The 24,014-nt window shown below is 39.1% G+C and overlaps 1 protein-coding gene across 1 annotated transcript; it reads left to right on the top strand.

Annotated features, from left to right (window-relative positions):
• The first annotated feature begins 1,137 nt into the window (after nt 1–1,137).
• FAM168B (family with sequence similarity 168 member B) lies at nt 1,138–12,249 on the top strand. The gene is made up of 5 exons (XM_082003909.1): nt 1,138–1,472; nt 5,036–5,119; nt 9,036–9,178; nt 10,142–10,319; nt 11,647–12,249. Exons 1-5 carry the CDS (start codon nt 1,403–1,405, stop codon nt 11,757–11,759), a joined length of 588 nt encoding a protein of 195 aa, XP_081860035.1. The 5' UTR covers nt 1,138–1,402; the 3' UTR covers nt 11,760–12,249.
• Nucleotides 12,250–24,014: the final 11,765 nt, after the last annotated feature.

The following is a 24,014-nucleotide window of genomic DNA, read 5'->3' on the forward strand; positions in this document are numbered from 1 at the left end:
CATGTTTCTTTTACTTCTGTTGTGTTCTAGGTGCTGCTAAAACTCCTGGCAAACAGATGTTTTTTAGTGTTACAAGTTTTTTAGTGTTAAGCAAACTACTTAGGCTTTATACAGTCACTTAACATGGGTTTATCAGTGCAGGTATAGTAATAAACTTAACTGATTCCTGCCATGATGTATTCTGGAACTTAAGTAGTACATGCATAATTCTGACTCTTTCTTGCTTCGTAAACTTTATTTAGAAAATTCTGTTAAGCTGTGTTAAACTTCTTAATACACTCTTTGTTTAAGTAAGACAGCATCTCAAGATGTAGAAGAGGAAGTGACTCAAGTACCAGATATTAGCAGTTAGCAAGAAAGTCTGGTTTCATAGTGTGACCTGTCTTGCAGTTGGAGGCTATTTGTGGTGAAAAATGGGCACTTGCAGGAGGAAGAGTGGTGAATCTGTAAATATATACAGAACATCAGATTGTTGAAGGTATTTGGGTTAAAATATGTTTGGGGTTTTTTTCTAAAATATTAGAAAAGTAGTTGGGAATGGTACTCTCTTGAGAGGCACATGGTGGCCTTGCTTGTGAGCTGTGCTGCAGTGATTTATATTCCTAGAAGTATGTAGGCATACTAGAAAAAATTGAGAAACATCTTCAATGCCATTTTATTTTCCTTGGCGTTTATGTACAAGATCCTTTTTAAAACTGGCAATTTGGTTTTATTCCTGCCAGTGATGCTACCTATAGGTGCCTTTTTGGTGTGTGAATACGTAATGCAGAAATGACTGGACCCGACTGTCTCTGAAGACTTTAGCAGCAAGTAAACAAATAAATGTGAGCTAGCTGTCTAACACAGAAAGTCTTTTGCTGCTTAGTGCTGTGACACTTGGGCTGGTGACAGTGGATGAATTTAGTGCTGGTAAAGGACTGGAATCCCAGGCTTGAACTGCCAGTAGCAATAGACCATAAGTATTTGCATCCCTTGGGCAGCTGCTTCACGAAAGAAATGGGAAGAAACCAAGGTTGATAGATGGTAGATAGATGACAAGTGACTGATAGATGACATGGGGGGAGAAGTCCAACACATTTGAACTCCTGCAGCGGGTTATGAATTTGCGCACCATGGGGGAGCAATATTGGAAATATTTTGAAAGTATGCTCCGCAACAGGGAATGTTTCATTCCTGAGACATTTCTCTAGCGATTGATGCTTTGGAACTTCTGCAGTTTGTAGCTACAGTTCTAATGTTGATGAGTAGTGGAATTGCTGCTTTTTCCTCTGTTACTTATTTTCTTCCAGTATGCTTCCCCCATTTCCATTTCCATTTTAGTTGCTGATATTTCAAGCTTTCCCTATGCTTGAGTAAATACTTTTTTCTCTTTTTTTTGCCCCCTAATTCAGTTACTGAAATCATGAATCCTGTGTATAGCCCTGGATCTTCTGGGGTTCCCTATGCAAATGCCAAAGGAATTGGTTACCCAGGTAAGTAACTCTGTTTTTTAATAAGTTTCAGTTACACTGATCTTTCTTTGTAATCAAGAAGAAATAGTCACTTATAAATGGCTTCATGTGTGGTAATGTGTTTTGGGATTTGGGTGGTGGTTTTTTTTCAATGTAAAAAGTGACATTTCAAGAGTCATGTTAGTTGTTCTGATGCATTTCTAACTTCAGTATCTCTTCCAAAGCAGATTATTTTAGGAGCTCTAATAATTACACACTGTGAGGAGAAGAGTCGTCAGTCTATTTCTGCTGCTAGTTGGCTGACACTGTTAACCTTTCTGTCCTCTGATTCTTGTTCATGCTATCTGTTTTATGACTGCCTGAAGCATAGCATCAAAGGTGGGATCAAGAAAATGTCAAAAAAAGTTTTAAAAACAGAATTTAAATGTGTTTCTTGCTTTCTCTGCTTCTCATTTTGCTTCAAGCTTCTTGCCAGGGTTTTTTCCCTTCCTCTCCTAACGTGTGTGTGAGCAGGCTTCATTTCTGATGTCTCTGTAGTTCAGAAGTTGGATAAGGCAATGATTAGATTTGGACAGAACTTTCCAGGCCAAAGAGAAAGTCTGTGTGTCTCTGTGAGGCATTTCAAGCGGTATGTCTTGATGTGGTCTTTTTTTCTGATATCTGTGGGGCAAGGGAATTATTCCATCCTGGGAGAGGCTGGAGGGTCATTCAGCTCAGATGTCATGCATTGTAACCAATTAAACTTTTGTAGCTTTTACAGGGAGGCTGTTTTGTGATTTAGCTGGTGTCTGTGTTGGGAGCTAGAAATCATTCTGTGCTGTTACTGTCTATATTCTTTGCAGCTGTACTGTATTTTCCGACTGGTAATTACAGTGCTTAGATTTGGTTTTCAGCTTAGGTAGTGTACTGGAGTTCCTAGTTTCCTGTTCCACTTTTTGCTGTTCCTTCTTCTAAATACTGGTGCATAAACACATTTTCTTTACTGTTGATTGTCTCAAAAACCTTTTCATGTTTATTTTTGCTTTTCAGCTGCTTTCAATTTTTTTCCTCAAAGTAGTGTTTCTTGATTTCTACAGTATTAATAAGGGGAAGACACAAACCACGTTGCAATGTTAAGTCTATCAAGTGACTGAAATGGTGCAGTAATAAATTGTAAAGCTGGTGCTGTGTAACTGTAAGCCCTGCAGGACGGTTTTATTCTCTGTAACTGTCTTAGCTATATGGACTACAGTAATTTTAGAATAAGGCAAGCAGCAGTGGTTTACTAATTAATATCAGTTACAGTACAGTTATTTCCATATGCGTAGTAGAGGGCTTTTTCAAGGCTTTCTTTTGCTTTAGATAAAGATTATTATGAATTATTTAAATATGACTTTGTATTTTTATCTCCATTCTCTAAACACAGATTTATATTAACCACGGTTCCATTTGTAGTTACAATCATTTACACATTGCATTGGAGCTTGTTTATACTAATCTAAGTGGTACTTCTATTTACTTAGGAAAATGTACTATTGTAGATTCATAAACAGCAGTTTAAACAACATTACAACTTCTAATCTTTTATTCTACTGTTGTACGTATTGGAGTACATACTGAATTATGTAAGTGCTGTATGTTTGCCAGTCTTCACTCTGTTGTAAATTAGCATAACTAAAATATATGGAATTGAAGTAGAATTGTTACGGGAGTGCCTTAAATGTCATGCTACAAGTTGATCACTCAGAATTCTTCCTTACAGCAGGCAGTTTACACAACCCTTAAATTAAGCTGAGGCAATAAGGTCTACAGTGTTAACACTGTTACAGATAGTTTGCTGAGCTGCCTGGTTCAGGCTTAAAGATTGTGGGATAAATACAAAACACTGTAAAAAATGAAAAGTAAATTTGTGTGTTAGGATTTTTTTTTTTTTGAACTGTTGCATGACTAAGTGTCCCTTCTTTGCCGCTCCTAATTTAAAAGCTTGGGGTTGTCCATTCAGAATAATTGACTTTTCATGGGTCACATAGTAATAGAAAATAACATATCACTAGGTGGAACATATTATTTAGAAGCACTGTGTTTCTAAAGCTGTTGCATATTTAAGAGCTGCTTATATCATACTACACCTATTTGAGGTTGTTGGATGGGTTTACAGTGGCAAAGGACTCAATATCCAGATGTTCTCACATGGATGAAAGTTCTGTGTAGAAGGTAGAACTGCTGCTTGTCATATTTACATTTTTCACAAATGACTTGTTTCTTGAGCAGCTCAGAATGCTCTACTGTGGTGCTAAACCTGTGAAGAAAGAATAGAGGACTGAAAATGTATACAACATAAGTAATGTTGCAGATATGTAGAGTGTGAGTAAGGTGTAAAGCTATACTAAAGCTTTTCACTAGCAGCTTGTGAATTTGAAAACTTAAGAGCTATTTACACTCTGAAAAGTTGTTGTGAATTGCATATGTTATTTTTACCTTTGATTTTTAAGCCTAATGCTTTTCTTAGGTGGTCAGCATGGATAAGACTAATAGTAGTGCCAAGTGTATGTCACTTGATTAGTTTACAGAGTGCTTTACAAAACGAGGTTAGCGTATATAGTCCTGAGACAAGAAATTTTTATTGTTAGGAGTAATTGCTAAGGACTGTGGGACTTACAGCAAAATAGAAACCTTGGAAATTTGAATAGGAGCTTAAAACTAGCAGCTTTAAGCCTGACAGTGAAAATGCAAATAGTAATTGCCTTTTACCTGGAGAAGTTGAAATTCTTGTATGTTGATAACAAAATGTGGTAGTAACTCTGTCTAAATACAGACATTACTCAGTTTTACAGTTTGGAATAATGTAAATGATTTCTTGGGAAAATTAATAGCTATGATTAATTCATAAGTTTCAGTTATTACAATCTAAACAAACTTTGTATCTTTCAAGTAACTGTAGCTTTTGCTAATGCTGTTTTTCACCTTATGTTGCAGGCTGGTATATCGTGACATTTGTTCAGCCATAGTGGTTCTTGTGTTCTGGTGTAGAAGTGTTTACCTATCACTTTGCCAATACCTCAGTGAATCACTTGTTACTATTACCCATCATAGTACCTGCCTGAAACTGGGGAGCTTTTTTGATACCCAAGTGTAGTAACAAATCTGTGTCAAATGCAACAAGCATTTTGGACTAGCCAAGGTTGCTTTGTACTCTCTTCATGGGGTATCTCTGATCAGGAGAGTCAGTCACTCAAACTTCTAGGGATTTATTTCTGTGAAAAAGTGCCTTCAGATAAATATTTTATGTACATCAGGTCTTAAAACTTGGCAGGGGAGGAGGGTTGGATAGTTGCACAAAACTTTGTTGTCCAACTTGGGAGATTTGCTGAAACAGGTATGTAAGAGAGAATGGTGCTTGTGACTTCTTCGCTGTTCCTTTCATCTAGCATTCAGCTTCAGGTGGCTTGGGAGAAGAGGAGCCCGGTGTTCTAGTTGAGGAGGAGTGATTGAAGGCCAACTGTTTGTTTATCTCAAAAGTTGTACAGCGAGAACCTTTGAGAGTAAAGTCTGGTTAGACTGTGCAGTCAGTCTAGAAAATAACTTTGACATACTCTTTCTTCTAGCTGGCTTCCCGATGGGCTATGCAGCGGCTGCTCCTGCCTATTCCCCTAATATGTATCCTGGAGCAAATCCTACCTTCCAAACAGGTATGTGTAATAGGTATGTCAAAGCAATAACCTGAAGTTTGGAAGTTGTTAGAAACAAGAATGAGGAAAAGCTGTAGGGGCTTACAATAACATACTGTGGGATAAGTTTTACATTACTTTGATGATGACTCATAAGGATTCATCTGATAAATTAAAATGAGTATAATCTTGTCTTAAGTCATACTACTTTCACCTTCAGAGAAGGGAAAAGCTGAGTTTTTAGCTGCTGTTTCTCTATTTCAGGCTGATGCTTGAGGATTGCATCGCACTTCCCTTCACTGCTTCCTTTGTGATTCTGCTTGCTTTGCATCCTACTGGTTGTTTCCAGATTCCTGTTTTTTCTTCTGTCTTCAAAATTCTTCTTTTTCATCCTTTTCTTAAATCATACCTTTGCAAGTTCAGCTCGCTGCCTTCTTTCTGCCTTTAAAATTGTCTTGCACAAACTAAGTGTCTAGAAAGCCTGGTTGCTGGGTAAAACTGTTTTGTCCGTAGCAGATACTGTGGGAGGTTTTAGGTAACTGCACTTGCATGCTTGTCATTTAAGAGAAAGGGAATGTGGTGAGCCTAGGAAAAGGGAGATAGGAAAACAGACACAAGAGAAACGAAAAGCACTCACTTAAGTTGCTTTCATGTAGTTCTGCTTTCACTAATAGAAGATAATAACAAAATGGCAGCTGGTGGCATTTAATTTCCACTTAAACCAGGAACATAAATCTGATAGAACAGTACTCTCCATGTGGTTATTTTGCATATTAAGGAATTCCTTACATTGCTTTGTTCATGTAGATTCATGCCATCTTCAGGAGCTCTTTCCCTTGCTAGTTTTTCAGATGTACATGTGGCACATAACCACATTTGTCCCTGAGTACCCTCCTGTAACTTTCGGGGATAGGAAAGGATGGTGCTTGAAATTGGAAAGTTTACGTTATGGAAGCCTGCTTGCAGTATTGAAGTTCAATGTTGGTAATGTATGGCATTTCATTAACTGCCAGGAGACTCTTAAAAGGGCGTGGCAGCAATTAGTGCAGCAAGAGAGAGAAAGTCATCTAAAACGTTTGCCTGCAGAACCTGTTAAAAGTGTGTAGCTGTGCAGGTTTCCTTGGAACTGTGGAGTATTTCTGGTTGGTACAACCGGTGTCTCTGTTCAGTTTGCTGCTTAGAGACATAGTGAGGACAGAACTGATTTTGGCTTGTCTTTGGTCTTGAACTTAAGGTGGGGAAATGGATGGATATGATAAGTTCCAGTAATTTAAAAAAAAAAAAAATCTATCCTTTAGACAGGGGGTTGCTTCTGTGCAAGTGTCATATCTAGGGGTACCAGCTTGCATTTGCACTGGATTGCTTAAGAACTCTTTTGAGAGTGATGTTCAAGGGAGAGCAGTTCCCATCAGTGATATAGCTCTAAGCATGGGAATCGAAACCCTATGTGGGCTTGTTTTTATCTGGTTAATTGGGTTTTTTCCTCTGTGTCAGTTATGGATGTTGTAGTAGAAGTTTATGGTTTCTGGGGAAGATTCTTGACTTGTTAGACTTAATTGTGTTGTAAGATTAGTTTGCATTGACTGATCTCATGCTGTACAACAAAGTTAAAGTAAGAAATTTTTCATTTTTGTGTGAAAAAGGAGTAAAGACATATATAGAAGCTGTATATCATCTTTGAATGTCCTTAATTTTTTTTAAAGCTAGTGCTATTCAAGTCTTTATTGCTGTTGAATAGAAAATAAACTTTTATTTCAGAACTAAGAATAGCTTTAATTTTAAGTTACTCTTAAGTTATGAACTAAAGTTCTAAATGTCCAGATCTTCTAATTCAGGCAGATAACAACTTGAAGTACTTTGTCCTAACAGCTGGGATTTATTCTTTTTAATGTTTCTGATGTAACCGCTTGTTTGTAGATTCAAAGCTTTTGTAAATTCACATCATGCAGCAGTGTTTGAATATGCTATGACACTGCTGTTCAGAAAGTGTACCTTTTTACAGGTATCTTTCTTAAATTTCTGTGTTTTTTGAATAACCATGTGGTGTACTTTTAAGGTCTTTGTTCTCTGTAAGGGAGGAAAAAAAATAAGTGGGAAGGCAGAATACCTCCTGTACAGATGTACCACTTCACAAGAATGAAAGTTAAATTGCCTGTGCAGCTGTATCAGCGCATTTTGAGAATGAGAGGGCTTGATTGAGTACATAGTAGCAGTTCAGTAGTGATGCTTCATGCTCAGCGTTTTGTAGCTGAGTTTTTCAACACAAATAGCTCCCCATAGTAGAAATAGAAGTTACTTCCTCAGCATGCTCTATTCGTCAAATACTTAGGATCTCTAAAATCAAGAGTTCCACATAAGTGCTGTGGTAGCTTTCTTTGTGTCTCTAAAGGTGATAGATTCTATTCAAAATAAAACCATAGTAAACCTATTTCTTCATTAACATAGCAATTTTCAGTTTGAAGGGTGGAATGAAATTGGAAAGAAACTCATACTTCTGCAAAAAGAATAAGGGTCATCAGTCATCGTGCTGTCTGCACAGACTGATTTTTTTTCCCAGCACAAATGCCAGTGTTCTCTCTGCTATATGGCTTCAAATCTGTTCTCTGTATTGAAGTCAACATGTTCTAGACAGCTTTTAAAGTCAACCTAATCTCTATTCTGGTAGTCTAATTTTTTTCTATAATTACCAAGTGTGTTTTCTTCCTGTGTTGCACCAGTACTAGTTTGTACAATTCCCACTAAATAGAAATCTTATCTGTGGATGTTTCGCCTCCCTAGTGTGGTGGACCTGCATGAGACCCAAGATCTTTCCAGCATAGCATGGGCTAGGGCCTTTAATGCTTTCTCCAGAATAGGTCATGCCTGTTGTTTACTCCCTAAATGCCATTACTGGTGGATGCTGCTGCTAAGGTATTTGTATTCCCACTCTGGCCATTAAGCCATAGTATAATTGTGGGAGTGTAGCAGCAGCAATGGTGCTTTTCATAGATCTCCTCCATGCCTTGTCAAGCCCTTGTTCTGTTATCCTGAGAGCTTGTCTGATGAGGGCTGGAGGAATTACAGGAGTACTGTCTTTAGACAGGGTCTGAGCCAGCAGTTGCTACTTATCCCTGTAAAAATTGAACGGTTCCCACCATTTAGAAGGCAGACTGATGTGGGGGGCCTTGTAATAGGAATGCAAAATTCTTTCTGATGGCATCTGAAGTCTCATGTAATGTATTGAAGTAATGTGTAAAAATAATTCTTAAGTGATCATTAAGGGTATGCCTATGCATGTAATACACTAAAAGGAGATTTAAAGATACAAAAGTGCCTTTAAAGCCTAATTTGCAGTTGCAATGAACTCTGCAGTGCTTGTGTTTTAAAGGTATGGCCTTTCATATTTATTTTGACCAGTTCAGAAAATGCCAGAAAACAAACGTGAATAAACGTAAGTTGAAGTAAAGGTTGCAGATTGTGTCTCTTTGTTCTCTGAAAATCCATCTTGAGCACTTTACATGAATCTGAGTTTTGAAATTGGTTTTCTTGTGCTGTATCATCTTCTACAGAAGGTAGCGGGCAGGTTAATTAACGGTTACTATGTTTGCCAGTACAGTTTGGGATGCATTGAGAACTGGACTGATACTAACATGTGCCAAATCTTCCTAGGTAGGAATGCTGCCTAATACGCTGAGTCCAAGTATTTAATGATAACCACTACAAAAATCCAAATCCACTTTTTTATCCCATATCCATAGATTTGAAAAGTAAGTTGTACAAAAATACAGTTAATTTTTCATGCTCAGTTGGAGCAGTCGAGTGTTATGTCCAGGCTGTTATAAGCATTATGTAAATGATAGAACTTCTACTTGGGTAAAAATTGTTACCACTGACTTTAGGAGGCAGTGTACTGACAGCTGTTTTTCATGTTTTTAATGCAGATTTACCTTTGTTTCAGGTTATACACCAGGCACCCCATATAAAGTATCTTGTTCACCCACCAGTGGAGCAGTGCCACCGTATTCCTCATCACCGAATCCCTATCAGACTGCTGTGTACCCAGTTCGAAGTGCCTATCCACAGCAGAATCCATATGCACAGGTAAATAAACAAAACCAAAAAACCGTCTCCTTGGGTAGTATTTTGTTTACCTTGCAATACCTGCTTGAACTCTTAACTTTACATCACATTTATTTCTTTATGGATGCAGAGAATTTCTAGCTGCCTGCAGTAGGAATTCTTAAAACAGTGATTTACAGAGTGTGTGTGTGTGCACTTTTCTTTCTTGTGTGACAGTTACTCTGCACTTACTGATGTGTTCAGTCTTTGAAGGAGACACTAGATCACTAGGTTGAGTAGTTCTAAAAATGTGTGCTGGATGCTATAACTACCACATCCCGATTTCATTTTGTCAAAAATTGTCATAAACCTGCAATAATTTTATTTTTTAGGAAGCTTCTGTTGCGATTCAGGGAGTTACAAAGTCTCATATGAGGCAAACAGTTAAAAACTATTAGAAAGGAAAGAATTAAGACACTCCGGTAAACATATTTTGGGAAAAAGTTGGCCCTCTTTTTGTATAAAGGAAACTTGCCTGGCATGCAGTAGTTGAAGTGGTATGCAGTAGTTGAAGGAAGTTCATAAGCATGTAACAAGGTTTATGCAGTCCGCTTTGTGTATTTGGATTTGTCAAAAACCTTCGGTTTTTCAACTAAAAGCAGCTGATTAAAGTTGTGATGCAATGAGAGAAGTTCTGTCATGGATTAATATATGAAAAGATACGAAACGAAGGGAGTGAATGACAAATGAGCCCTTATTGAAGGTACAGTCAGCATTGGAGTTCTACAAAAATAGAATGTTATCCCAAATGCCTTAAGAAGGGGTTAAATGTTAAAAAGTTTGCAAGTGAAACACTAATAGGATGTTTTGGCTTCTGCTCTGTAAATACACTGCATCTTTAGAGTAATGCTTTTACTTTACAACACACTTGTGAAAGAAGACGTCATTTATCTTCCCCACCAGATATACTATAATTACTTAATTTACTTTTTTTTCCTCTCACAGCAAGGCACTTATTACACACAGCCTTTATATGCAGCACCACCCCACGTAATTCACCACACCACAGTTGTGCAGCCCAATGGCATGCCAGCAACTATGTATCCTGCTCCAATTCCGCCACCAAGAGGAAACGGTGTGACTATGGGGATGGTGGCTGGGACTACTATGGCAATGTCAGCAGGTATGTGAACTTACTCTTACGTTTGCTTGATGAATCTCTCCAGTCGAGATGGAACACAGCTGCATTACAAAAATGTGATGCTAGAGGTGTACTTGGCAGAATCATAAAATTGTTTAGATTAGAAGGAACATTCTTCACAGTGGGCCCAGTTAGATCAGGTTGTGTACTTGTTTAGTGATTGTTTTGGTCATCTCTTAAGGATTGGAGATACCACATCCTCTTTTTAGATACCAGTATTATGGTAAAATAGTTCTTGTAAAATATTACGGTAAAATAGTATCTGTATGGCATTTCACTTACTGTTACATCCTTTGCTTCTCAACTTACCAGTGCCAAGAGTCTGACTTGCTCTTCTCAATACATTTCTCTATGCCTAGTTGAAAACACCAACCTCTTAAGGCTGAGGAAAATGCAGTGTTTTCAGCCCACCCCTCATATCTCTGACCATCTTTGTATGTTGAGATGTAACACTTCATGTGTTTGCAGTACCTGCAGCCTTTCTGTCCATTGGGCAATGGTTAGGGATATCTGTTTCCTAATGCCACACTCTTTTAGTGGTAGTGTTTTGGAGAAAAATGTTGTTTAACCAATATCTAGGCCCATCTGTGAGTGTTTACTGAGGGGGTGTCATGCTTTGTTACTCAGTGGGTGTTAACTCATGAAGAAATGTCCACATTTACTCAAAGGACGCTCAATTCACTAATCTAAAAACAGAGCGCCATGAGCTTGTTTTCAGATTCTGAGTTTTATGTTGTCACATTTATAATTTAATTGAGGAATCTCAAAACTAGAGAAGTTACATCACAAACTGAGCTAACGTTGGAGTTTCGTAGGTGGGCAAGCTTATCCCAGGTGTTATTACTGTTTCTACAAAATGCTATAGAGTAGGACTGTTAAGATCCTGCTATTTCAGCCTATTTGTTTCTGAAGCCCCTTAGTCTGTAAAAACCTATCTGGAATAATGCAAACAAGAACTAATTTGTTCCGATTTATCAGTCATCTCCACTATCAAATATTCTTATGGCATGTAAAGCCTGCTGTGGGAAAAGGTTTTGCAGTGAATAACGCTTATGTTGCAGGGTTGCTGCTAGAGCTGTTTTTGAGTAATTGAGTATCTGTGTGTGTACTGGACTAAACATCAAAATGATTCTCTTGCATAAATGTTTGAAGGAAGATTGGGACTGGCGTGCAAAATGATACTGGTAACTTCAAGTAGGAAGATGAGCAAGCTGTAATTGTTTTTTAAATCAACTTTTCTCCTTTTTTTTTTTTTTCTTTTTCTGTACTAGAATTTCTGTTTACTGAAAAAATGTTCTTTTCATCCTAGGTACTTTGTTGACAACTCATTCCCCAACTCCAGTAGCCCCTCATCCAGTTACTATGCCCACATACCGGGCTCCAGGAACACCAACCTATAGTTATGTGCCCCCACAGTGGTGATCATCCTGGCAGTCAGTGTAAGTTACCAATTCAGATGAAAAGCAATTAATCTTTCTTACAAATGACAGCGTTGCAGGTTCTTTCAGGGTGGTATTTCAGAAGGTAAGCAGTCTGGGCTACTTCTACGGTATTCTATTTGACTAAGAGTACACAGAAATTATTGCTTATCTAATAGCTGTTAGCTGCAGAGGAGGGAAGCCTAGTGGGATTTCTTCAGCGGTCTGTATCTTCAGCAGTCGCGAACCAGGTATGTGGTTCATGATTGTCAGATATGAAAGAAAGAGCCTCAAGTTTGCCTTATTGAAATACATCTGGGGCTAAATGTATACGGTGTTTTGCATTCATTGGTAATTGTTAAATTCAGCAGTGCTGTGATTCCTGAGTGAAGCAATGTGTGTAACTTTGTAGTCGTATTTTTGATGGGTTAAATATGTAGGCACGGTAAGTGTTGTTGCCTTGCTCTGAGGCTGAATCTTTCTCATGAGCTGCTGAAACAAATACACAACCTTGAGTTAATTTCATGTATTCACTGTTTCAAGGAAGTCTCAGTTCATACTTCTTGCAGTCAGCATGGAAAGATCATTTCTATGGTGGACTCAAATTTAGATCATGGGTTTTGAGAAAAGGAGTTTAATTTTGAAATCTGCTATAAGGTGGGATGGATTTTGGGGGCATAATATGTGTCAAACTGACACAAAGCCTAATGTTTTGGGGATCCTCACTTTGCATGAATTGAGAACTGCTTTATTTGAAATAAGGGCTTGCCAGGCCAACTGCATTAGGAACTTTCACTTTTAGTCTGTTTATGAGAAAGTTAAACCAAAGTTAACTTTCTTTGGATTTCTGTTTCAGCACTTAAGAGTCCAGAGTTCTGTGATTACAGATGACTCTATTCCCTTTGAGTTAGTAATGCAACAGCCATTTCTCGCTTTGCTGTGATGCTACATACCAGCCTGCAGATCTGAAATGTTTCACATACAATACTTTGTCCAAGAATGACATATTATTACATAAGTGAGAGTTTTGCTGTGACTAAACTCATCGCAGCTGATAATCAAATTTAGCATAAAATACCTTTTAATATTGCACCTTTTTACATAAGACGAAACAGCTAGTGATGACCGAAAGCTGGAATGGACATGACAGGAGAGAACCTATGTAGTGAATTCTTACCCCAGAAGTAGGTTTCGCGTGACTGGATAAGTGCTAGGGTAGCATAATACAAAACTTAACGTTTGTTGTGTGTGCATATCAGTGGTGCATGCAGTGTTAGAATGCTCTGCCACACTCAAATAGTGTTTCATATAATTGAGAAATTTTCCTGCTTTTTCCCCCTCCCTCTTAACATAGGTTTGAAGATGGGAGATATGCAATCAAGAAATTGAGGTTTAAAAGTTGGTGCTGAAGCCCTCATGCCTCCAACCAGGACTTTTCTTCTGAATGCTTTCAACACTTGGCTAAACACTACTAATTCCTGATCACTGAAGATTTTCCAGTGCTGCATATCTTACATCTTGGAACTCCAGCAGTTAGTCTTAAAGCAAATCCTGTTTTGTGGACTGTCTTGCAATTTTTTTAGATAATTATAATGATAAAAAGGGAGTATAAATTTATTCTGATCCATATCTAGTTGAATGCATGTTAAAACACAAAAACAAAGCTTGCTCAATCTACCTGCAGTGACTGATGCAAAAACCATCATATGCAAATCCAAAGGAACCGAAAAGTATTTTACAACTTGTATCACTAATGCACTGTTGTGATGTATGCAGGGTCTTAAAAGGTAGAATCATGAAAATGAGTTTCTTTATAGAATACCATAATATACAGTAGATAAGTGCTTCAGCCTTTTTCAGGTTGATGGAGCTGCCAGTTTAAAGGGGGCATATTTTTATTTAAGTGATGTATTCTTTTCAAATTCAACTACTAAATTGGAGTGACTGGAAAATGAGTCAGACAAGCTGTAGAAATCCTGCACACAATTAGTTTACTTCATACCTTTTCATTTTCATTATATGGGTTCAGTGTTATACAGATGTTCTTAAGGATCAGAATGGAATGACAAAGGTACTGTGTGTGCCAGTAATTAAAGCAAACTTCCTTGAGGCAAAACTGGCTCTTCGGAATAGTAGGAGGTGACATCACCTGCATAATGAGTTGCGTGTCCTGGGGAGATATATATCCAGTACTATCTTTCATATGACGCAAGATGTGTCAAAAGTGAGACTGCCACACAGACTGATAGAAAAACACATTCTTTTAGTTCTCAGTTCAGGAAGTCCGTGCTGTTTTTCCTAAAGAATGTTTTAGTCAGTTGAAAATGTATGTGCAGTTGATCCAGCTTGCTTTCCTGAAACTTAAGAAATGCTCGGGCTTTCTACAACAAACAGGAGGAGTTCAGCTGCGTGTTATTCTGAGGAAAGCTTGTGCGCCTGATGAGTATGTTAAAGGGGAACAAATCATTTTAACACAATTTCCTTATTAGCTACTTGCAGTATGGACTATGGATATGCTGTAGTAGGGCTGCCAGAATATAGAGGTTTCAAATAGCTGTTCTTTTTTTTTTTTCCCTGAAAATATTTGTAATTGAAGTAGGAGCCATTTGTTGATTACAGCATTTTGATGTGTTTTCTTAGTAATTTCTTTTTTTTACCTCCTAAATTGCACTTGGAAGCACGTAAAATAAGACCGACTGCAGATTAGCATTTCATTGCAGTGAGTCATTTCTGATATTCTTTCTTGCAACTTCAATTTCTAAAAAGTACCTCAAAGCAAATGCTGTGGGGATAAAGGGCTAGCCTTAGAACCCATCTGTATACCAAAATTGTTATGGGGGAGATTTTAAATTTTTTAATTTGAATATTGCACATAAACCCAAGGTTTTTCTTAAACCTGCTTGACTTGCAATTCCAGAAAGATGCAATTTTGGTTTTTTGGATACATTCTGCCTGCAATAAATTATGCAGTAAATGGTTATAAAATGTTGTTCCCTTTTAAGCGTTTACACAGAGGTATATCAGGCTGTATTATTCTTGTAGGTTAACTTCTGTTCAGAAGTACATTTTTTGAAGTTGTATGTCTAGTTATGCTTTGTTTTGGGGTGTTCTGCTCCTATACAGATTTGGCAGCTGCTTCAGGGTAGCATCAGTGCTGATTTAACGCTGCCATTCCAGTACTCTGGTGGGAGGCTTACGTACCTTCATAACCAGTTGGTGGTTAGAGCCTTCAGTAACTTTATTTTTTTACAGTGAGCACTCTCCATATTTTGTACTTCCTTTTTTGTTTTGTTTTGTTTAATAAAGTTTAGGTTTATTTTGCATGAATCACTGTCAGTGGATGGCCCCCTTATTTCTAATGCCTTGAACATAACTATGTTGTTGGAATAAGTACTTTAAACCTTACTCATGAGCACTTACTGCAGCTTAGGGATTTCCTTATGTTTTCATGTGGAGCAGAAAACTACCCCAGACGAACTTATTTGAATCTGTACTGCTTTGTTCCAAGTCTGCTTAACAATTCCATTTCTGTAGTAAATTTGCAGCTTTGATTATTCAGGTGTGCCAGGGTACTGTGAACATTAATACAGGCCATTTGTCCATTTTAGCTAGAAGAGAGTGATGTTTTGCTGTCTTAGCATGATTTTAACAAAGAGCTGAGGTATGAAACAGTGCTATATTGAGAAGCTATAAAGAACAAGCTCAAAGCTTTGCTGTTTCCTGTCTCATCATACCATAAACTGAAGCTTTGAAAAATCATAGGAGAGAACTTTAATGAATGCTGCAATAGATAAGTAGTTAAGGAATAAGTATAACTTCCTGTATGTTAGCTCTAACTTCAGATTCCTAAATGTCATCTTGGAATCTGTCTCCGTATAATATTCCGTAATGTTTAGGCAGTCTCACTTGAGCACTTTTTTTTTTCTAAGTTGCATTATGGGGTTCATCCACGAGGGGGAAACCGTACCTTTTTGAAAAGGTACTACACCTTCCAGTTTTGATCAGTTATAATCTACTGGGAGGGTGGAGCATGTCTCCAGTAGTTGATACAGAAAGTAACCAAAAGCACAGCGCAGGGGGACGGGGGGAATAAGTGTGTATATATAACTATCTTAATGGTATTTTGTTGCAAATAGTAGAAAGCATGGATATAAACTGCGGCGGGGGAAATTGTACATCATTAAATAGGTGTTTACACAGTGAGGGTCTTATGAAACATTCTCTCCTGCTTTTTATATAACATTCCCTATTTAGAATTCCTGTATAAATAAATACGCAGTATGTGTTTGCACTAGAACTCCTCAGCAAATGAAAAGAGCTAGTGCAGTAGAGACATTTCAGATCAAGCTTCTCTTTAAAAAAACAAAACAAAACAAAAAAAAAAAAACTTTTATGGCAGCTTTATATGATTAAAAAAAAAAGTACTACTTTAAACCTGGAACTGAAAATAACTGTTGCAGCAATAACAGAGAAGTCCAAGAAAGATTTTTTTTTTTTTTTTTAAATTCAAATTTCAGGTGTTGAGTTTCGATAAAAGTATTTTTAAAAAACAGAGGTATTCCCTATGTCAGTAAGAACTGATGAAAATGTCTTTTAAATGTAGCAGCAGCAAAAGAAAAATGGCTAATAATTGGCACCAAAAATGTGTAGCCCTAGTCAATGGTGTGGTGGTTATTGATGAAACACTAGGAAGGAGAACAGAGAACTTACTACAAGATCTTGCTTATGCTTGTTGTAACCATCTCCTGTTTGAAGTTTCTAGGAGACGTGCAGGAATGCTGTTCAAGAAGCTTCTTTTTGAGTGTGCTGTGCAAGTTAAACGCTTAGATGCAGTGGTAGATGAAAAAAATCCTTTATTGTAGTTGAAGTCCTTCCTTGTATTGCTTCATCTGCTGAAAAAAAAAAAAAACACAAAACACCACCACCACCCGTAAGTACCACCGTGTCTTAGTGTTGTCTGAGAATAGTTCATGGTACAGAGTTGTATACCAGGGTACTCAACACCGACTACTCTTCATGGAGCATTCTGGCTTCACTGCTACTTGAGTAGTAAGGCCGCTTAAGGTATCTGAGCAAGAGATGGTCAGAATTGACTTGTAATCACTCCCCAGTGCTTAAGCACAGTATTATACATCCATTTGGGTTTAGAACGTATTTTTGCTCGAATAGGTAAGCACAGCGATCTAATACCACCACTTAACTCCAGGCTTAAATGCATGCCAGATTAGTAAATGCTGTGTATGTGAAACCTCCCATCGTAGGAACATGAACAGTACTGATGCTTCAGCTGGATCTTGCGGGAAAGAGGACGGATGCTGTGGGGTGGAATGGCAACTGGCAGTTGCCCAGGGGTGGTTTGTGCAGCAGGAAATAGGGATGATCCATGTCCAGCCTTCTCCATCAGGTGTCGCTGGCTGACCTCAGCATGTGCCGAGGGCCAGCAGCAGCCCCCTAATCCTAAAGTTGAAGTCTTTGTGAACACCTGTTCAACAGACATAAAGATGTAAGATCTTTCAGATTGTTCTCATTAATGTGTCAGCTTTCTAATCCTGTATTTTATCAACTCTAAGCTTCCTGCAGAGACCCTCAGGTTTGACGGGGTAGAATGCCAATTAACAGGAACAACTGCAGCAAAGTTAGGGTAGCTTTGTGCATCCAGCCTTGCCAAGAATCGAGTTCATTCTGAGATCTCCTCTGAAGTAGTGAGGACTCTTGGAGCAGGCTGTGTACACCTCTGGGGGGATGTCGAGAGAAACTAAGGTGTGTTTTACAGACAGAAGAGAGGGAAGAGGAACAGTACTTATCTGGGGACAAGGAAACGTTTTCTTGTGTGGGTTGAATATAACACTGAAACATCTGAATTCCACAGGTAGTAAGGGTCCATTTGTGATTTTAAAAAAGTATTTGAAACAATTTATGGGCTCTGAAGTTTCAACATCAAGAAAGTGAATGTGACTTTTCTAAACTGTTGTGACTTTTGGGCACTTAGCAGGCAAACTGGGAAAGCTTTTTTTTAGCTGGCTGCTGTACAGACTTGTTTTAAGTAGAATGGATTTGTTAGTGGGGTTTTTTTTATTGTAACGCTATTATTGGCTGCCCTCATGTCTAAGATTTGAAAAAGTGAGTGCATGCAATGGAAGTACAAGAGGCCCCAGTAATAGTTCTCCATGTTTGTTATGAAATAGACACAGGTTTCCTTTTTATGACTTTTCTTAAAACTGTCTTATGAGCAGTTGTATTGGTACTTTTTTTAAGTTTAGGTCAATGTTGTCTTCCAGAATAAGTTTTAAGGCATCACTCGCTCCTGCATTGAACTATTGCATCAACACAAAGAGTGGAGATTCCATTCTGAGCCAGTTCAATTGTGAAAATTCATACTTTTTTATTTTTTATGCAATTCAATGAGTAGATGAGCTCAGATTTAAATTCTTAAAAGCACGTTTATTGTAACAAGAATTGTTATGTATTAATACTTCAGTTTTCAATAAAGATTGACTTGTGTTGCTTATTGTGGTTTTTTTCCTACTGTCTTTGGTGACACCCTTTTAGGAAAGATTCTGTTGCTGGAGAGCCATACGGTATGGTTAAACTCTTGAAGCTAATGAAACCTGGTAATTGGTCAAAGCAAAGCAAAACGTTGAAATGGTTAAGTGACTTTCCTCAGTAAGGTTTCTCAATGGCTTATGAAACACAGAAGTAAAGGCTTCCCAGTGGGGAATAAGCTGCCCTAAGTTGCCCTGCCTGAGAGTATGGTAAAGATGGTGCAGCCCTGCCTCATTCCCTTTTGAAGCGTTTCCTGGGGTTTGAGTTTTTTATTACTTTATAGCTTAAAGAAAGTAGAATAAATGTAAAATTTCACAATGCTGTAGCATTTACTTGATACCAAATCAATGCTGTTTCAGAGGTGACAGGCCTTGAGCAGAAAGCTGTTCTAAATCGGTGTCCTGAGTGTTCCCCAGGAGGAAAAGAATTGAGTAGGTGTGAGGTGTGGGTAATTATCCTGTTTCTTTAGAGTGTGGGTGGATGTAATACGGCACTAATCTTAAAATGCAAGTTTGTATATTTGTGGGGGCGACAGGACTACACTACTTGAACTAACCGGCTATTTTCATTTATTGTAGGTCTCCAAAAATAACAATAACTTACCTGGTAATGTTCCTGTGAAAAGCAGCGCATGTGGAAGAGGAAGGTATAACGTCAATAACTGCATTGATCCATGGAAACAGAGTTTGATTTTTGAGATTATTGCTACAGGTGGTTTTTGTTGTTCAGTCAAGTAGTTCAGCTTCTAAAATAGTAGCCAAGCACCAGGAATCCCATGGACTTTTTTTTTTTTCCCCAAGCGTGTTTTACCTCAAGCTAATTGCTAGTCAGTTATCCTGGCATCATTTTTATTTTACAGGGAGATAAGTTTGGGGTATTTTTCTGCAGATTATTGGAGATGATGAAAATTCATAATCCCTAACCAGTGGGTTGCTGGAATCTGGGAGGATATAAAGGGGAAATACTGTTCTTCAGATCATTGATTATGATGATTCTTGAGTTAGAAGGATTCTGGTTCTTCTTGTGGTGCTTTGTTGTTATGAAGAATTACTTTGTGCTGTATCTGACACTCATAAGAACGCGGTACTGAACCTTTAAGTCTGTACGTGGGGTTTCTTGCTTGTTTGTTTCAAACGTATCTATAGAACTACCAAAATGGTGGGTCAGTAATGGACTGATTTCCTTGTCGTCTGTCGTGTGTCCGTGTGTCGTCCCCCCCCCCAGCTGATTTTGCAATGACATTGTGTTGCATGTTACTCTCTTGCTTGGTGAGGAGTAGCTGTCAGTTACTTGCTGTGATGGTTAGATGTATTATAAGAACTTCCCTCACTTTGGAGGCAGCTTTGAACCCTTGGAACAGCCAGAGCCCCTTTCAGAAAAGTAACTGCTCAGTGATTGTGAGAAAGAAGGCAAGAAGGTTTGAGTTTCTAGTTTTCCTGTAACTAATGATGGACAAAAAGAAAGTTTGCTTTTTCTAACATCTTGCTTTAGATTCTAAACTCCATGGCTCACTGTAGACAAATTGAGGTAACAGAAATAGTTTTGTTGGTGAGCTCCCCTGGAATCGGGAGTGATGTACCAATGATTATTTAGCCAGCAATTTTCCTTTGTAGGAAATGTCAGTCAGTGCTGGGATAGGTGGTGTTGCTGCATTGCATGGACAAGATGTATGACTTGTGTGTAGGAAGCTAAATGCTCTCCTAGATTTTATTTCAAAATCCATCAGGCTATCCTGTCTTATTCATACAGAATAGAATGAGGTCTGTGTGACTACTTGGAAAAAAATTTTTTTTAAATTGTGCAGCAGTAAGAGGTCTTTGGTAGTAACGGGAGCTTGTATTGTCTGTGTTACAGAAAGAACAGCAGACCTACAGGGAAGCCTGTTGAGCCTTGTGGGTAGAAGTAACCCATAGCTATAGGCCATGGTGGACTAAGAGAAACTTCAAACACAAAATTCACAGAGAAAACCTGGCACCGAGCAGCCCAAGGGTCAGCTTAAATTAGTGCAGCTGGACCTTCATTTTTGGGCTAATCTATTTTGTAGCATTTTGCAAAAGCTTGTTTCTTTCTGGGCAAGAAAGGTAAAATACATGGACAAATCGATGGTTCAGAAAGGGAGGGGAACACACCTCTCCACAATTTTGCTTTTACTGGCCTTATTGTAAGAATTGTGACAATGTGAACCTCACAGCTGAGATCAAATGCTGTACCTTCTTGCAGTGCGTGAATGCTAAGATGGCTGAACCTGGAGGTAAGGTTTTTCTTGATGGTGTGATTTAGTTAGCAAATGTTATTGTTTCAGGCTGCTAGAGGTTAAAGAAATAAAAAAAATATTATCAAGCCTAGGTAGTGGATGTGCAGGCAGGCTGCTGCTTCTAAGAAAAGAGGGGAGAAGCAGGTGTGGAAAGATAGAAGGAACTCTTAAGCAGAATACTGTTGCATAGCTACATTTGACTATGGCAGATACAAAGGCTTATTGTGTATACTCAGTAGTTAATGTTTTATGGGAGGATTACAGAATTAGGCAAGAGTAAAGTTGAATGCTTGTTTATTTCCATCTCACAAATGTGTATGTAAACAGTCACACACAAAGGTACACAAGTCTGGGTTAAGTACCAAAGGTGTTTCATTTGCACAGGCTGTAAAACAGGGAGCTGCTTTGGTGGCAAAGTTGTGCAAAAGAAAAGCTCACTACGTGTGGAGAAGAGAGGCGTAGTTGCAGGGGGGAAAATGACGGGAGTGTTATGCAAAAAGAACAAGCAGCCTGCGCCATGGGCTTTTAGTAATGTAGCTTGTTACGGAAGCCTGTGGGAGACGTGGTGAGAGCTGAAGTGTGGTGTGAAGTGTTGCCCCCAAGGCAGGGCAAGGGGCAATCGCTGCGTGGCCGGGAAGGAGTGCCCTTTGGCCTCTCCTGAGCCTGCAGCGCTGCGGCTGTGAATACAAAGGCGAGCGAGATCCAGGTTGCCGCTGTTCCTGAGCGCGACGTAGGCTCGCCTGTGATACCCCACCCCGATCTGTGCAGCGCTCAGCAGAACGATGCAAGGGTGCGTTCTGGCTCTGACCTGCCGTATTTTTGACTGCCTTCTTACACTAGCCTAGCTCTGAAATGACTTGTGTTTATTTGTGTCTGCTGCTTCGAGGATCAATTCCCTCCCCTGTGCTATCAAACTAAATGACCAACACTGCACCTTCAGGGGGGTAAAATCATCTGAAAACACTTCAAATTTTTTCAGTTAATTTCTATCTGTTACCAAAGCTGTTATTCTTTAACCCATTACTTACCTGAAGAACTGATCTTACAGCTTTGCTTAGGCTGGGAGCTCTGGGGGCAGGGACTTTCTACTGGTAGGCTGGGACAGGACATTGTAGTTGTGACCTTATGATTGTACCGTGTGGTACTGCTACTTGTCAATAGTAGTGGCAAGTCCTGCTAGTTCTAGTAGAAGACTTGAGTAGCAGCAGGTACAGGCTGAGGCTCCAGCAGTTCAATGAAGTGTGAACAGCTCCATTCTTAAAGCTTTAGGAATTGCTGTACTACCATATTCGCTCCCCAAGGTGGTATTGCAATGCTGTAACCCTCATTAGAAGGCGCAAGGCGAAACTTGACGTGAGAACTGAAAGCAGTTGGAGTAAAATAAGAAATTAGCGCTTGCTGGAAGCTGTGCCACCTCACATGCTGACAAAGTTCTTGCGCAGTCTGTGTAGCAGGTGGGACAATACTTGTCCGAAAGACTGATATTCAAAAATCAGTGGCAAGATTGACATACCTAATTCTGCTGTTACACAAAGATACGCTTCCACTACCGTAAATCTGGAGGAGCACAGCCTGATAGTTTGACTTAATATTGCAAAAGATGAAAGGCCTTTTTACTAAGAAAAGCTAATTTCTGTCATTCTGGCATCCCAAGAAATGTAGCATTTTCAGTCTGAAGCTGAGAATCTCTTGGAATGTCTGTTACTCGTAGATGCCTCAACTTCCAGTTGTTCCGATCCCTGACAGGGAGGCCTGACGCTCTGATGTTTTCAGGAAGCTGTTTTGGCACCCAGGTGCAGGCAGCCTGCACGTCGTGGGCTTCTGGGGGACACACTGACGTGCTGGTTCTGCGGAGCAGCGTCCTGGACAGCTGGAATTACCTGCAGTGTGTAGCGGTGAGGCAAGGAACTCGGCCAGACAGAAACAGGGCTCCTGCCCACCCTACACCCAGCCGTTCTTCAGGTAACGGATGAGGGACGATCTTAAAGGCTGCTTCATGGGAACTCTTCTCTCCATGGGAATAGATCTGTTTGTTATTTTGATTTAGTACAAAGACAGTTTGTACTGCTTTTGATGCTATCAAAACTTGAAGCAGAGGCATTTTTCTAGTGTATACACCCACCTTTTCTGACTTGTTTATTCCAAACTAATAGTTCAAAATAGAGATTTTTTTTTTTTTAATTTTTCTTTTGTCAGAGCAGAAACTAGATTATTTAGCAGCCACTAGTTCTCTTTATTTTACTGGTAACTTCAGCAGATCATTCTTCTGATTGGTTCACATGATGTACATAAAATTTGGGCATATTTTACTCCCTAAGAAACACAGCTGTTTTTCACAAGAAGCTTCCTAAATGGGTAGCTACGGAAGGAGGGTAACAGGTAGAGTCAAAACCTCTAAAAAAAACAAAACCCCAAACCACCCCTGGACCAAGTTGTCTTGTCCTCTTTATGTAACTCAATGCAGGAGTATTTTCAAAGTAGTTAGGTAGGTTCTGCCGTGAAATCCAGAATGACTGGTGCTGTTCGGACTCGTGTCATCAGGAGCTTCAGTTTGTTTTGCATGAAAATCTGCATTTCTGGCCATGTAGAGGGCTCATCTCAAGAGGAGTGGGTACTGAAGTCTCACGTCTCTGATGCTTCGTGCTTCAAATGGACTCTTCTTGTGAATCTGGTAACATCATGTTGTCCGTTAAGCTCAGAAAGCTTGACAGAAGCTGTACTTGACCTGTTGTTCCTATGCCAGAAACCTCCTTTTTACGAGTTCAGATGACGACCTTGTGAATCTACGTAATGTGTACACAGACGCTTTTTCCTATGTGTGCGTTCTCCCTGATGCTTTTAACTGACAGTACAATGCGAGTAACTCCATTCAAAATCCAGATGCCAGGGGGGAGAGGAGGGAAATTCAGTGTTGGTTAGTCTGTTACCACTGTCTAACACACGCACATTTTACTATTTAATCAGTAATTTAGGAGATGAGATGACTTTTGAGTGTCTAATCATTTAAAACCAATGGAGGTTACACATGATCTAATGCACAGTTTGTTCAGGAAATAATAGGTTTTGTGGTTAGCAAATCAGGAAGTAGTGCTGGGTAGAAAATAAAGGATGGGGTTTCTTGATGAAATCCTCTTCAGATTTACAAAGTGGTCTACTCATGTGCTGGTGCGTGGGTAGGTATGTTGAGCAGGGTGAGTTTGATCCTTACCTGTTCATCAGTGTCCCTGCTGTAACTCCACCTACTGTGCATGCTACAGGGTTTCCACCTCTTTCAGTGTCATCAGTTTTTACACCCGATTTCAGCCTTGCACAGGGGGACCAGATCCTAGCTCCTGATGTTTCTTGCAAGACTAGAATCCCACCTGAAGACACTGTTTAGGAAGAGTACTGATACGCGGTCAAGTAGCAAATGTATTTCTCTCTACCAGAAGTAAGTACCTCTTCATTGACTGGTATACTGTT

This window comes from Phaethon aethereus (assembly GCF_964289735.1).
Source record: "Phaethon aethereus genome assembly, chromosome: 9".
In the NCBI taxonomy this organism is placed as follows: domain Eukaryota; kingdom Metazoa; phylum Chordata; class Aves; order Phaethontiformes; family Phaethontidae; genus Phaethon; species Phaethon aethereus.